The sequence below is a fragment of the Pseudophryne corroboree genome, chromosome 7 (assembly GCF_028390025.1).
Source record: "Pseudophryne corroboree isolate aPseCor3 chromosome 7, aPseCor3.hap2, whole genome shotgun sequence".
Lineage (NCBI taxonomy): Eukaryota > Metazoa > Chordata > Amphibia > Anura > Myobatrachidae > Pseudophryne > Pseudophryne corroboree.
Window position 1 is genome coordinate 448,547,892 of NC_086450.1, and position 15,899 is coordinate 448,563,790.

The 15,899-nt window shown below is 47.7% G+C and overlaps 1 protein-coding gene across 5 annotated transcripts in view; it reads left to right on the forward strand.

Moving 5' to 3' along the window:
- The window catches only part of GLYR1 (glyoxylate reductase 1 homolog), a 138,833-nt gene that overhangs the window by 2,784 nt on the left and 120,150 nt on the right, over positions 1 to 15,899 (forward strand). For all 5 annotated transcript variants that reach the window (XM_063935037.1, XM_063935039.1, XM_063935038.1 and 2 more), the window contains exons 2-4: positions 6,100 to 6,136; positions 8,660 to 8,739; positions 9,320 to 9,458. In XM_063935037.1, the coding sequence (XP_063791107.1) occupies positions 6,100 to 6,136; positions 8,660 to 8,739; positions 9,320 to 9,458 (256 nt within the window). The remainder of the gene's footprint in view (positions 1 to 6,099; positions 6,137 to 8,659; positions 8,740 to 9,319; positions 9,459 to 15,899) is intronic.

A 15,899-nucleotide genomic window follows, 5' to 3' on the forward strand; every position in this document is an offset into this window, starting at 1 on the left:
TGTTGATCATGTGAGGTGGGTATTGATGGGTCCTGCATTGGGGTTCGTGGGGGTGGACGTATGAAAGGGTTCCTTGCATTGGGGGTCATATGAGTGGAGTATGGCTGGATCTTACATTGGTAATAATTTTTAGTCGGTCCAGGAAGGTCATCCCACTTTTCATGCACTTCTCTCACATCGCATAGGGCTGAGAATTCGCAAACCTCCACTGCGAGTATCGCAAATAGTCATTTTTAATTGGATTGGAGAATTCTCGGGGGTGCGCCTTTTGTGCGAATGTCTGTGCGTTTCTTGAAACATCTTGCACCTAATTGGATTGACACCTTAGTATTTAATTAAAAAGCGCTAATCAAGGCTTGGTGGATACAGTATTGGCGGTTAAGCCAGGCCGGTCTAACTGGTCAAACATTGAGTGGGTTGTCTTTGGTCATTTGGTGACCTAAGTAATAGGGAGCTGGTATTGGGCATTTAGAATGGGCCATTAGTGGTTATGGAGTGGCAGCAGAAACGATGACAGGGATGGTATGGTTGGTGGAGAAAGCATCTTGTGTATGGGGAGGGAGATCTTTGTGCTTTCCGGTGTTCAGTATGACTCGCCGATGGACGGGATGCTGGCAGTCAGTATACTGATAGTGGCATCCCTTCCATCAGAATCCTGACAGTCCCCCATTTAGCCCCCTAACCCTCCCTTTCCTGCTGCCTAAGCCTAATACTCCCCGCTGGGTGCCTAACTCTAACCTTCCCATGCCTGCACCCTAACCCCCCATCTGCTGCCTAAACCTAACGGACATATAAGAAGAACCCTTTGATGTTTAAATTTGTTTTTGACATTCGAATGTTTTGTATTGATCAGTGGTAAGAATTCCTGACTAGATCCATGTTATAGCCTATGTAAGTGATACGGTGCGTGTGCTCAGTAGTTAAAACTTAGGCCTTTTTTTGTAATACAGTTCAATGTAAGTGTTATTGTTCTGTTACATAGAAACATTTTTAGTATGCGATTTGAAGCAGAATTAGGGTCTGCGACTGCGTTGCACCTACACCTGTTTACGGAACCTATCTTGCTCTGTGTTTGCTCTGTGCATGCTCTGGATCGAGTGCAGGGGTCTACGCATTTTGATTGCACCTTCACTTACACTGCAGTAGGCAGAACTGAGCTGTAACCTGTTGTTGACATATTGACAAAGTTGTGTGGACGGAATGGCGGCTAATGCAGAGTTGGGAAGTAAGCGTCAGTACACTAGAATCCTGATGGATTGTTTGCAACAAGCATAGCTCCCTATAGACTACCATGGTTTGGGTTTCTCCTACAGGGCTTGCTAGGATTAGGCCAGCCACATGCCGCCATATCCAGCGATTATCGCGGTACGTGTGCCGGAAAGTGAGATGGCTGGTCATTGTTGGAGTGTCACCGCTAGTCTCTGTGCCATACCTTGCATTCCAGCCCAGTGCTGAATGACTTTTGGGTCTATTTACTAAGCCTTGGAGAGAGAGAGATAAAGTACCAACCAGTCTGCTCCTAACTGCCATGTCACAGGCTGTGTTTGAAAAATGACAGCAGCTGGTTGGTACTTTATCTCTCTCCAAGGGTTAGTAAACAGACCACTAGATCTCCTCCGCATGTGTGCTCGACAGGTCCACAATCTTGTTGCATGACGTCTTTACTATATCTTATTCTAGCTCCAAATCTGCAATGTCCGTGTAATAACCATGTTGACATGTTCACTGTCGACATGACGTCCATTTGACTTTCAGAACGACAACATTGAAACCATGTCAGCAATACCATTAGTCATCCTGGTGGTGTTCTACATTGCTGTGTATTGGAAGCAATTAGAGCTGTGACTAAATTTGTTCATCTTTTCGCGCCAAAGAATTACCCAATAAAACGAATGATGATCAGGTGGCTAAAACTTACAGAGGTGACCTATGGATTACTGATCTGCACCTGGAACCACATACATACAGTGCTTATAGAAAGACTACAGCGTGTCCACCCTGTTGTAATGTCACCTTGCAACCAACAAAAAGTGACACACAAATAGGACATTTTAAGGAAAAATAGCCCCCCCCCCCCCCACACACAAAAAAACAATATCCCAGTTGCATAAATGTGCACACCTGTACATGACGGGGCTGTTGCTGTGTTCAGAGTTAAGTAATCACAATCTAAAGTCATGTTGAACGGCATTGAGCATTCACAGTGGCTGTGAGTAATCCCAAATACAGATCCTGCTATTTTCCTGGTTGCATCCTACTGGGATAGCTGTACTCCGCAAGGAGCTTTCAGAACATTTACGGGATCTCTTTGTTGAAAGCGAACAATTAGGAGAGGAGGCGAATAAAAGATTTTCAGAGGCATTAAATGTACCATGATACACGGTGAGACTTTCATCTATAAGTGGAGAACAACAGGGACGTCACCAAGATCGGGGCATCGCAAAGATCGACCTCATTAAGTAGGCCACCAGGAGGCATGGGGAAGGTGTTTCGGTCAGGGGCTGGTCCCTGCATGTGACAGCAGCCTCCCTCATCCTGCACACGTCTTGGGGTAGGTGACGAGACGCAAGCCCTTTCTCTCAAAAAGAACGACGTCAGAACCATTTTCAGTTTTACAGATAAAGAAACATTACGTATCCTCAAATCAGGGTGGCAATCGATATACCGGCGCTGGGATCCCCGACCGCCGGGACAACGACAACTGTTCTTCCTCTTGGGATGGAGCGCCCCTGGAGCACCTCCAAGCCCGCAAGCTGCGCTTTTGCTCTTGCCTCGCTGTCGGGATCCCGGCGCCGGCCACTCGTAGTGCACCCGCCCCCCCCCCCCCCACCACCACCAACCGCTTGCTAAATGTTTTCTGGTTTGACAAAATCAAGGTTGAACTTTAATTCTAACAGCTGCTTTTGCCACAAAGACAAAGCAGCTCATAACCCAAAGATCACCGTACCCGCTGTGACAGCGTTGTGCCCTGGGGCGGAACCTTCGGCCCTCCAGCTGTTGTTGAACTACACATACCAGCATGCCTTGCTACAGTTTTGCTTTTTGGCCATGCTAAAGCTGTTGCAGGGCATTCTGAGATGTGTAGTTCAACAACAGCTGGAGGGTTGAAGGTTCCCAATCCCTGAGCTAGAAGGATAATGTATAGTTCCAAATAGCAAGATGTTTTGGTGTGAAACGTACTGCTGCTGTCGGAAAGCTGAAGATGACGGGGAACCTCATGTTCCGACATGGTAATGGTCCAAAGAGCTATACTGAGGCAACCAAGGTATGGCTTCAGAGAAGGGAATAAAAGACTTGGGGGCTGATTCACTTCCAGTAGCTAGTGACGCATTGCGGCTGCGGATCAATAGACTGCGCGCCATATCTGGCTTCTGCCGTTAATGCGTGGAAGCTGTCGGGACACATTTTGCCAGCTTCTGCCCCTTTGAATAGCCCAGACCTTCATCCCATTGAGAACCTGTGAAATGTCTTAGAAAAGGCTGTGCCCTTGTAGTTTGATGGATCTTGAACTAAATATAAGGGGCAAAAAGCTGCAGGTTTATTGAGACTGTGTATAGCCACTGTACTTCCATCCTTATCACTTTATAGGCACGCGGCCAGTGTGCGCAGCAGCTTCCGCTGTAGGCACAGAGTATATTCTGCATGAATGAGAATTGATTGCTCATCCCACAATGGGCTGTGGATATGTTTGATATCTTGGAGTCCAGGACACACCATAAAATTGCAGTATTGCGTGGTTGAAGGCGATGGTCTTCGCAATGGTAAATGCCCTGTGCCTACGTAGGAAGATGGCTGCTGTAGAGCGATCAATCGCTGGGACGTGAGTAATCACCTGCAATCAGGCATCTGCGACATGACTGTAAATTTATATTTATCCTCTAAAAATAATCTGTTTTCAGATACCAATCAAGTCTTCCGAAAGCCCATCAGTCTCTGTGTAGGAAATACTGTTACTTATGCCTGACACTGTTTATCTTTCAGCCGCGGAGACTTGGTTATGACATTTTAGTAGTGTGCTATAAGAAGTTACTGTCGGCAGGAAGTGGTAGATTGTCACTAGAGATGAGCAGACGGCAGGGTCAGCTCGTTATGCTGAGTGGTTTTGGGTCAGAATTGGAAAATATTCTGCCAGTGAAATCTTGTTTCTGAATGAGGATGATTTGTTTGCAAAGCAAAGTGCAATTTTGTTTGTAATTTCATAAGTCTCCTATGAGGAAACATTGATGTTGTCTGTGTAGCATTGTAATTCCCAAGATCAGTACTACAGCTCCTATATAATGTGGAATATCTGGGCTCCTATTGTGGATTATAAGGGCAATAGACGGCTCTTGCATATGGCTTCAGCTGTCTTAGTGTTACCTCAGTTCTACATTGGGTTGTGTTATGTGGAATAATAACAGTTTTCCTCATTTTGGTTTCTCTTGCCATAATGCAGGTTTGAGAAACCAGAGTAACTGCAAGTACCAGCATAACCTAGTACTGGTCTCTGAATGATCTTTTAGGGGACAGATCATTATGTGTGTGTTTACAGATGTCTGATTTAGCGCCGTATAAAGCTCTCGCCATTGTGCAGATGCTGATCTAGTTTTCTGTGTTGTGGTTATTTTGCTGGAAACTGAGTTTGTAATTATATGCGCCTTTTCTACTGCTGCAATGGGGTATTACATTATAGCGGGGTAATACATTATGGGCCTAATCCAGAGTTGATCGCAGCAGCAAATTTGTTAGCTAATGGGCAAAACCATGTGCACTGCAGGGGGGGTAGATATAACATGTGCAGAGAGAGTTATACCCCTTTCACATCGCACTAAAAACCCGGTATCGACACGGCATATTGCCGTGTCGAAACGGGTCCGTGTGCGATGTGAAAGGTCCTTTGGTGAATTAGCGGGTCGCCTGACCCGGTAATTCAACCCGGTAAAAAAGAAGGGTTATTACCGGGTTGATTACCGGGTCAGGCGCAGTGTGAATGGGAGCCGTTCCGATGCGATACGGCTCCCATTCACAGCATAGGCGGCGCAGGAGATGAGCTCATCTCCCGGCGCCGCCTCCACCCCCGCTGCTGCTGCGCCCTCCGCTGCTATGGCAACCGACCCGGTATATTGCCGGGTCGGAAAGCCAGCAACGGAGCGCAAATGCCGGATCCCACCCGGTAAGTACACGTTTCTCTTACCGGGTAGGATCCGGCATTTGCGATCTGAATGCAGCATTAGATTTGGGTGGGGTGTGCTCAAACTGAAATCTAAATTGCAGTTTGAAAATAAAGCAGCCAGTATTTACCCTGCACAGAAACAATATAACCCACCCAATTCTAACTCTCTCTGCACATGTTCTATCTGCCCCCCCCTGCAGTGCACATGGTTTTGCCCAACTGCTAACTAATTTGCTGCTGCGATCAGGTCTGAATTACCTCTTATAGCAGCCTTATCCGAGACACCTGTATCTCACCGTGATGTTCTGATTGCCGTGGATCCTCTCTGGGCTGTGAAATATTTTGTACCAGGTTTTCAGTGTTGAGATAGTTGCTGAGAACAATGCCTGCTTTGTCCTTCCATAGCTGGATTATCCGAAGGAATATACAGCTCATAGAGATCTCTTGGCGAAGATTGGCAGCCAGCCTTGTGTCTGTCTCCTTTACACCGGTGTGATGACTTTATACCCCGGAAAGTGTCATTCTGGTTACTGGCGGATTTTGTTATTTTTCTGTGTATGATTTTAGGCCTAAAAAGCAGGTAAAAGCCACCCATGTGGCCTTTAGGGCATCATACACAGGGGCAGATTTATTAAGCCTGGTGAAGTGATAAAGTGGAAGGTGATAAAGAACCAGCCAATCAGCTCCTAACTGTCATTTTTCAAACCCATCCTGTGACATGGAAGTTAGGATCTGATTGGCTGGTACTTATCTCCATCCACTTTATCACTTCACCGAGCTTAATAAATCTGCCCCACAGTCTGTATCGCTATGTAAGTGCTATGAGTAGCGTTAGTCCGGGCCTGATACATATGCAATGGGGATTATGTGATGTGCTGGAATATGGGGACCCCTCACTGACTACAGCTATTATAGTTTGTTTGATCCTTGTTTGTTTTATGTTGTAGGGGAAAGCTGGGCCGATATCCCCCGTGGCCTGGGAAGGTGAGTAGATGACAGTTGTTGTAATAATGCACAATGACTATAAGCCGTCTTAGATGTAGCTGTCATGTAGCCCAGTGACTGAGATAAGTATAGAGAGAGGTTGTAGGGGTCAGTGCGCAGTAATAGTGAGCTGCTGGTGCTCGCCAGGTAGCGTCATTGTGGTATATTGCCGCAGCAATCTCACTGACTTACATCATTTGCATACGCTCTAGTGTTCACTCTAGGATTTTTTTAGGGCAGGGTGCTGGTCATTGAAGAGGGCACATTTTTATTTTGAAGGGCACATTTTTGATGTGACGCTTTGCGCACAAAGCATAGCGCAAATATTTATCGTTTTTGTACATACATTTTCCCCTTAGTATATCATATACCCATACATACATACATACATACATACATACATACACATATAGGACACCCATGTAACACCCAACATCTGTACTGAGAAACATACTGTGTATGTCCAGTCTTCGTGAAAGATTGGCTGTAGGTTATACATAAGTAGGTAATAATAAATGTCTCCTCCAGTGCTGAAGTGGTTATAATCCGTATGTGTTATAAACCAGAAAAGTTAAGCAGAGGGTTCAAACATATAGGTTTAAAAAAAAGTCTGTTCTACTAGGGAAATACTGTAAGCAGTACATGCTCACTGCTTACCCTGTTCTTTCCCTCTTCATCAGAGCGCAGTGTTATGCAGGCAGTCACAGCAGTGATGTCATTTACAGTCCCTCATCTGCCATCCAGTTCGCTAAAGGCCCATATAGACGGGCCGATGTGGGAGAGATGTGTGCTGAGCGAACCGCTCAGCACACACCTCTCCCGCCACTCAGCACAGCGCGATGTGTGCCGAGCGTGCGGGGGGAGACGGGGGGGCCGCTCATTTCACCCAGCGGGTGAAGTGAGCGACCCGCTAGCACCAGCGATAGCGATACGCAGGGCTGCGCATCGCTATCGCTGTAGGGGGTACACACGGAGCGATAATGCTTAAATTCTAAGCAATCTAGTCAGATTGCTTAGAATATCGCTCCGGGAGTACCCCCTTAAGGATAGAAATTGTGCTCCAATTTCAGAGATGAGCAAGGAGTAGACAATAAAATTGTAACATGCCCTCTGACTGTTGCATTCTGTATACAAGGGGGTGATTTATGGTCCTGCAGGGTGCACTGAAAAAGGGCAGGGTGCTTTTTCACATTTCAAAAATGGGCAGGGTGCAGCACCCTGCTGAAACAGCCTAGAAGGAACACTACGCTCATTCCCTCAAGATTGCAGATTGAAGAAAAGCAGTTAAAAGGGAAAAGTTAGGTGCCATTCAGTTCTGTATTTCCTATAAGGAGGCAAGGAAATTAATAATTATAGGGAATACAACGGATTCTATTAAAAATGTAATCAAGAATCAGGTGCAAAAGACATTTTAAGTATTTCTGGTTTACTGGTTAACCTACTGGTGACCATTACTAATCCTGTGTCCACCTTACCGCTATCTGCATTTGGCTAGTAAACCTACTGGTGACCATTACTAATCCTGTGTCCCCCTTACCGCTATCTGCATTTGGCTAGTAAACCTACTGGTGACCATTACTAATCCTGTGTCCCCCTTACCGCTATCTGCATTTGGCTAGTAAACCTACTGGTGACCATTACTAATCCTGTGTCCTCCTTACCGCTATCTGCATTTCGCTAGTAAACCTACTGGTGGCCATTACTAATCATGTGTCCTCCTTACCGCTATCTGCATTTGGCTAGTAAACCTACTGGTGGCCATTACTAATCCTGTGTCCTCCTTACCGCTATCTGCATTTGGCTAGTAAACCTACTGGTGACCATTACTAATCATGTGTCCTCCTTACCGCTATCTGCATTTGGCTAGTAAACCTACTGGTGGCCATTGCTAATCCTGTGTCCCCCTTACCGCTATCTGCATTTGGCTAGTAAACCTTCTGGTGACCATTACTAATCCTGTGTCCTCCTTACCGCTATCTGCATTTGGCTAGTAAACCTACTGGTGACCATTACTAATCCTGTGTCCTGCTTACCGCTATCTGCATTTGGCTAGTATAGTGTTCACGCTAGGCTGTTTTAGTAGGGCACGGTGCCCTGCCAGGTTCTTTTAAAGGCAAAATCTGTCCTGCCCTTTCTGCGGCGCCCTGCTAAAGCAGCCTGCCCGCTTCCTGCTCTCCCAGCGTGTATAGATGCTGTGCGCATGTGCACAGCATCCATTCACGCTTTGGGGAAGCCCAGCACCACTAGCGACGCTGCCGGCCGCCCACGCCCCCTTTAGTTACGCTGCCCACGCCCCCTTTAGTGACGTCTGTGGGGGCAGCACTGCCCGCTCTAAAGAGATCTTAGAGCCACGCCCCCAATTTGCATAGCCACGCCACGTTTTCAGACGCGTGCTCAAGTGCCCCCACAGACCGGCGCCCTGCCCTCAAAAATTAGGGGGAACACTATAGTAAACCTACTGTTGACCATTAGTAATCCTGTGTCCTTACCTTCCAACCTTTTTTTATTTTTTTTAATCTGCAGATCGTCAACCCGCCCAAAGATTTAAAGAAGCCGACTGGCAAAAAATCCTTGTTTGTGAAATTTTTTGGCAGTGAGGACCAGTAAGTATTTTTCTAAAAACAAGATGCAGAACTCCAGGCTCTCGGGAAAGTACTGTACATAGGAGATTGTAGTCTTACAGCCTGATTAATAAACCATATTTGTTGTATTTCACACTTCTATGTGAATCCTATACTATATGGTGCATGTTTTATTTCAGTGGATTTGCTGTGTTACAGGACAGAAGATTTCTTGGGGGTTGTACTTCTGTATATGTCTGGGGCATGGTGGACGCGGAGCTAGCCTTTAAGTCGTGGGGGTAAATTTACTAAGATGGGAGTTCAATTTAAGATGGGATGTTGCCCATAGCAACCAATCACATTCCAGATATTATGTTCTAGAAGGTGCTAGATAAATGAGAAGTAGAATCTGATTGGTTGCTATGGGCAACATCCCATCTTACATAGAACTCACATCTTAGTAAATTTACCCCGTGGTGTACACATTTATCCTTGCGAGTTATCTGCTTATACGTCCCATGTAAAAATAAACATAACTAATTGTAAAGATCAGACCTGTTATGTCATGGAGAGATCTCTTCCTCTGGGACCAGCGTAACTTCCAATGTGTGTCCTCTGGCAGTGCCTGGATCAAGGTGGAGCAGCTGAAGCCCTACCATGCGCACAAGGAAGAGATGCTAAAGGCCACCAAGGGGAAGCGCTTCCAGCAAGCGGTCAATGCTGTGGAGGAGTACTTGAAGAAGGCCAAAGCAAAGGAACAGGTGGGTCCAGATTAATACATCCCCGGTGTGTTTAGATGCGTTGGTGGATAACTCAGTCTGGTTATTGAAACCGCATGGAATGCATAAAATACATTGATTATATATGAGAGTTATATGTGTGTAGACTCATATTATATATATGAGAGTTTTATGTCTGTTTAGAAGCCGCAACTCGGGTCCTTCTAAACAAAGATAGTGTTCATCCCAACATTTCAGCTTACAGAGAAACTTTCTATAGGGAGAACAGAAAAGGTGAGACGCTGACTTTAAATTGCTGCGCATTCAGACACCAATACAACGTGTGTAGGAGGAGTGGGTGTGGCTAGCAGGTGGCTCCCTCTGTCTCCATGGCAACCAGGAGTGTACAGGAAGGTAAAAGCAGAAAGTGTGACGGGTGCGTCAATAGTGCAAAGCAGAAAAATAAGCATATTCAGTGACCATACTTAGGTCTGATCACTAGGGTTTGCATGGATAATGTGACTGAAGCTTGGCTGGAACTGCAAACCTGCTGAGGCATGGTGTAGAAACGCATCTGAAGGTAAAGTAACCAAGTGATCAGGCCAGCGTATAGTAATGTGCCCCATCAGTGCATGAGGATAGTGTGAAAACAATGGTTGCCAAGCAGGATGCATTATGGAAACATAATGACTGAATATAGTTTATGGAGGAGGATTCTAGGAAGCTGTTCAATATATGGTTTCATTGAGGACCGTAGGTGCTATAGTATTAAGGGGGTCATTTTGACCTGATCGCTCGCTGCAGTTCTTCGCAGCACAGCGATCAGGTCAGAACTGCGCCGGCGCCGCAGTGCGCCGGCGCATGGCTGACAGCCAACGGCTGTCGTTGCCTAGCGATGGGCGGGAGGGGGTGTCATGGGTTTTGTAGGTGCGGTCCGGCCAACGCAGGCGTGGCCGGACCGTGGGTGGGGCAGCGACTACATGACATCACACGCAGCTGCGGCGACCCAGGCAACTACGAGTAACTCCCGGCCAGCCACAGGAGATGCGCAGGCTGGGAGTTACTCTTCAAGTACAAAAGCATCGCCGCTGTGCGATGCTTTTGTATTTGTGCGAGGGGAAGGCGACCTGACATGCGGGGCGGACTAGCCCTGTGCTGGGCGTCCCCCCGCATGTCAGTGTAAGTGATCGTAGCTGTGCTAAATTTAACACCTCTACGATCAGGTCGGAATGACCCCCTAAGTCCTGTGAATCCAACCAGCCTGGGGTGTGAGCAGTAGGTTAGCAGGATCTCCCCTTCTCTGGGATGTGATGATGTATCAGGGATGCCAGACAGTTGGGCTGCATAGGAAATGTCTTGCTGTGGGTGTGCTGGCCTGCTGGTGGATTTATACATGGCCATGCGGCCCTTGAATGGTCTTGTTGTTTGCCCGTGTAATATAGACCACTGGTGCAGATGATTATGTATACCATAAGGAAACCGCTTGTTTAATCGAATATTGTTTTCCGGTATCGCAAGCAAGTCTTTTGTTGTTTCCCACCTGCTTTTAGACCTAAAACTGCAATAAACGGCACTTTGAGGTTTGGAATCAAATGACTGGAAGGATGCAATAAAAAGTATTTAATACAAATAAAACTAACATTATAAAAAAAATAATAATGTTGCAACAGTACCATAGATCAAATGTGTGACATTGTTTCAGGCAACAGTAATGGTGCCCATACACTTGTGAGATAATCGGTACTAACCTTCGATTTCGACCGCATCTGTGTGAGAAATAGGATTGTATGCACATTTTAGTTACCTTTCGACCGGCGTGCCCGCGCATCGCATGGAATCTCATGTCTCGATAGTATTTGCGGCACTTAATATTTATTGAATTGCAGTGCGATCGCACATGCTATATATCGCACTACGATGTGCGATGGGCACCCGCCGGGAGCGGATGGAGGCCGCTCCCACTCGGCGGTGATGCGCCAATCATGTGATTACCAGGCGATCTATCGCATGGTAATCACTTTGGCAGTTCAGGTGCGATTTCATCCCACCTGAACTACCGGTGCGATGCCCTGCGATGTCGCGGGGCATCGCACAAGTCTGTGGGCACCATTCAGCTGGGTACACATGGCAGATATATCTCGCAGTTCAATCTACACACAGATATATTGCTTGTACACACCTGCAGATCAGCAGAAGATCTATTGGCCGACCAATTAATTTGCCAATATATCTGCTAGTGTGTACCCAAGCGATTTCAGAGGGTATGGGTCGACTCAACTTAGGTCGACAGTCATTAGGTCAACCATGGAAGGTCGACAGGGACAGTAGGTAGACATGTACTAGGTCGACAGGTCAAAAGGTCGACATGGGCTTTTGGACTTTTTTTTGGCGTCGTTTTCGTCGTAAAGTGACGGGGAACCCCAATTAGTGCACCGTGTCCCCTTGCATGGCGAGCAAACTTCTGGCAAGGTGCCTCGCTCACCTGCCGCTGCACTCTGCACAGGTTACCGTTCCCAATTGTAGTCCACGTGGATCGTCAAGTATGAGATAGTATGAAAAAATAAGTGAAAAACTCATGTCGACCATTTGACCTAGTACATGTCGACCTATTGACTGTATCCCATTTTGGAAAGGGATTTTCGTTCTGAATAGCATACTGTTGCTTGGAACAATGGGGCAGATGTATTAACCTGGAGAAGGCATAAGGAAGTGATAAACCAGTGATATGTGCAAGGTGATAAAGGCACCAGCCAATCAGCCCCTAACTGTTAATTTACATATGGGAGCTGATTGGCTGGTGTGTTTATCATCTTGCCTAGTCCAGGTTAATACATCTGCCCCATTGTTACACATTTGAGATATGACACTGTTGCATTATGGTTGCTTTTTATACCGTTTATTTGTATCAAACACTTTTTATTGCTCCTTGGAGCCACTTGATTACATGGAACCTTATAGTGCGGTATATTCAGGTTTGGGTCAGTATTTGATTATAAACCATGCAGAGGTTTATTATAATCAGCTGCTACGGTTTGAGTTTCTTTGCTACAGTAATTGGTGCCATTTGACCTTTTCTTTTCTCTGACGTCCTAAGTGGATGCTGGGACTCCGTAAGGACCATGGGGAATAGCGGCTCCGCAGGAGACTGGGCACAACTAAAGAAAGCTTTAGGACTACCTGGTGTGCACTGGCTCCTCCCACTATGACCCTCCTCCAGACTTCAGTTAGAATCTTGTGCCCGGCTGAGCTGGATGCACACTAGGGGCTCTCCTGAGCTCCTAGAAAAGAAAGTATATTTAGGTTTTTTTATTTTCAGTGAGATCTGCTGGCAACAGACTCACTGCTACGAGGGACTAAGGGGAGAAGAAGCGAACCTACCTGACTGGAGATAGTTTGGGCTTCTTAGGCTACTGGACACCATTAGCTCCAGAGGGATCGAACACAGGACCCGACCTCGATCGTTCGGTCCCGGAGCCGCGCCGCCGTCCCCCTTACAGAGCCAGAAGCATGAAGATGGTCCTGGAAATCGGCAGCAGAAGACTTCGGTCTTCAACAAGGTAGCGCACAGCACTGCAGCTGTGCGCCATTGCTCCTCATGCACACCTCACACTCTGGTCACTGATGGGGGGGGGGGGGGGGGGGGCGGCGCCCTGAGCAGCAATATGAATACCTTGGCTGGCAAAAAATCACAATATATAGTCCCAGAGGCTATATATGTGATAAATACCCCTGCCAGAATCCATGAAAAAAGCGGGAGAAAAGTCAGCCGAAAAAGGGGCGGGGCTATCTCCCTCAGCACACTGGCACCATTTTTTCTTCACAGTGCAGCTGGAAGACAGCTCCCCAGGCTCTCCCCTGTAGTTTTCAGGCTCAAAGGGTTAAAAAGAGAGGGGGGGCACTAAATTTAGGCGCAATATGTGTATACAAGCAGCTATTGGGGGAAAAAATCACTCAGTTATAGTGTTAATCCCTGCATTATATAGCGCTCTGGTGTGTGCTGGCATACTCTCTCTCTGTCTCCCCAAAGGACTTTGTGGGGTCCTGTCCTCAGTCAGAGCATTCCCTGTGTGTGTGCGGTGTGTCGGTACGGCTGTGTCGACATGTTGGATGAGGAAGGTTACGTGGAGGCGGAGCAGAGGCCGATAAATGTGATGTCGCCCCCTGTGGGGCCGACATCAGAGTGGATGGATAGGTGGAAGGTATTAACCGACAATGTCAACTCCTTACATAAAAGGCTGGATGACGTAACAGCTGTGGGACAGCCGGCTTCTCAGCTCGCGCCTGCCCAGGCGTCTCAAAGGCCATCAGGGGCTCAAAAAACGCCCGTTACCTCAGATGGCAGACACAGATGTCGACACGGAGTCTGACTCCAGTGTCGACGAGATTGAGACATATACACAATCCACTAGGAACATCCGTTGCATGATCTCGGCAATGAAAAATGTGTTACACATTTCTGACATGAACCCAAGTACCACATAAAAGGGGTTTTATGTTTGGGGAGAAAAAGCAGTCAGTGCTTTGTTCCCCCATCAGATGAGTGAATGAAGTGTGTAAAGAAGCGTGGGTTCCCCCGATAAGAAACTGGTAATTTCTATAAAGTTACTGATGCGTACCCTTTCCCGCCAGAGGATAGGTCATGTTGGGAGTTATCCCCTAGGGTGGATAAGGCGCTCACACGTTTGTCAAAAAAGGTGGCACTGCCGTCTTAGGATACGGCCACTTTGAAGGAGCCTGCTGATAAAAAGCAGGAGGCTATCCTGAAGTCTGTATATACACACTCAGGTACTATACTGAGACCTGCAATTGCCTCAGCATGAATAGTGCTGCTGCAGCGTGGTCCGATACCCTGTCAGATAATATGAAGAGATAATATTTTGCTAACATAGAGCATATTAAAGACGTCGTCTTATGGGGCGTGGCTATGCTGGGCATGGAGTAGCACGTACTGTGCTGAGCTCTCCTGCCTGAACATCCTCAAAAATACCCTGAAGTCTCCCCCCCGGGGTTTGGAGGTGCCCTGGACCTGCCTTGACGTCTGGTGCACCCATAGGAGTGTTTCTGGCTCGCTCCGTTGTACTGCCTGGTCGGCGGGACGGCTCCGGCCTGGCTGCTGTCGCGCCACGTGGGACGCGGTGTCCGTGGTGGCGGGGATCGGCGCGTTGTGTCTGCACTGCCTGTCGGGCTCCCGGAGAGAGATCTGCGGCGGTGAGCGCTCCCTGCTCTCCTCCTTCCTGCTGCCGCCTGAACCCGCTGCCGTAAGTGCGGTCTCCCCTGCTCCGGCCGCGGCTGGCCCTGCTACTTCCGGTCGGCGGCTGGGAGACTCTGCTGCAGTCCGCTGGGCTGAGCGTGTCCTCCTTGCCTGACGCTCTCTGCCTGTCACTGCTCTCCTGCTCCACAGGCTGGGGCACTGTGGGGGGGAAATAAATAAAAAATAAATAAATAAATAAAACGAGCTCTATCAGAGGCTGCACAGGCACTTCCGGCTGCAGTCTCTGAGAACCCCTGCTGTGGATAGTATATAACCTTCCAGTGTGGGGCTTGGGAGATGAGGAATTAGGCTCCCACCCATTGTCCTAACAACTGCTCAGTGCCCCCGGATCACGGCCCCCTCTGCTGCTTAATCCCTGTCAGAAATATATTACTGTGACTTTTTCTCTTTTCATTATATATATCCAGCTGGAGGCTGCTGGTATACCACTGTGTGATTCCTGATTTGTTGATATAGCACTGACTGGAGGCTTGCCTGCCTGGTTTACCATAACTCTCTCATATAGTGCTGCAACTCCCTGTAAGGGTGACTATAACGAATACTATGGGGAAGACTTCTCAGGCCGCGGCCAAGCTTGAAAAATACGCTAGAAATCCTCCCGCGCAAAATAAGAGAATGGGGGGTCGCAGGATGGTTCTTCTCCCCCCTCTCCGGTTACAAGTGCTGGCTCCGGCCCCCCGGAGGCTTCAGAGGATGCTATCCAAAGGGTACTGGACGCAGTTAATGCCAGCGAATGCAGGCTGGCCGAAAAGATCACCCAGGTGCAATCAGATCTTTCCTTAATTCACCAGGATCTACAACGAGTTAGAGAGAGAGTGGGGGAGGCGGAAACCCGCATTTCTACTGTCGAGGATACTGTGGCCCCGCTTGGCCGACGCACCACTGCCCTTGAATCCCAGATGACGGAGGTGCAGAAAAAATTGACCGATATGGAGGGGCGTCTGAGACGGAATAACATTCGGTTTGTGGGCTTGCCGGAAAAGGAGGAGGGTGATGCTCCTGAGCGGTTTTTGGAGAAGTGGCTTACAGATTTCTTTGGGACGGATGCTTTTACGTCACACTACGCGGTGGAACGAGCACATAGAATCCCTATGCGGCCATTACCGCCGGGGGCTCCTCCCCGTACATTTATAGCTAAATTCCTCCACTTCAAGGATCGGGACATGGTACTCACCCTGGCACGCACCAAAGGCCCACTTAAATGGAATGGT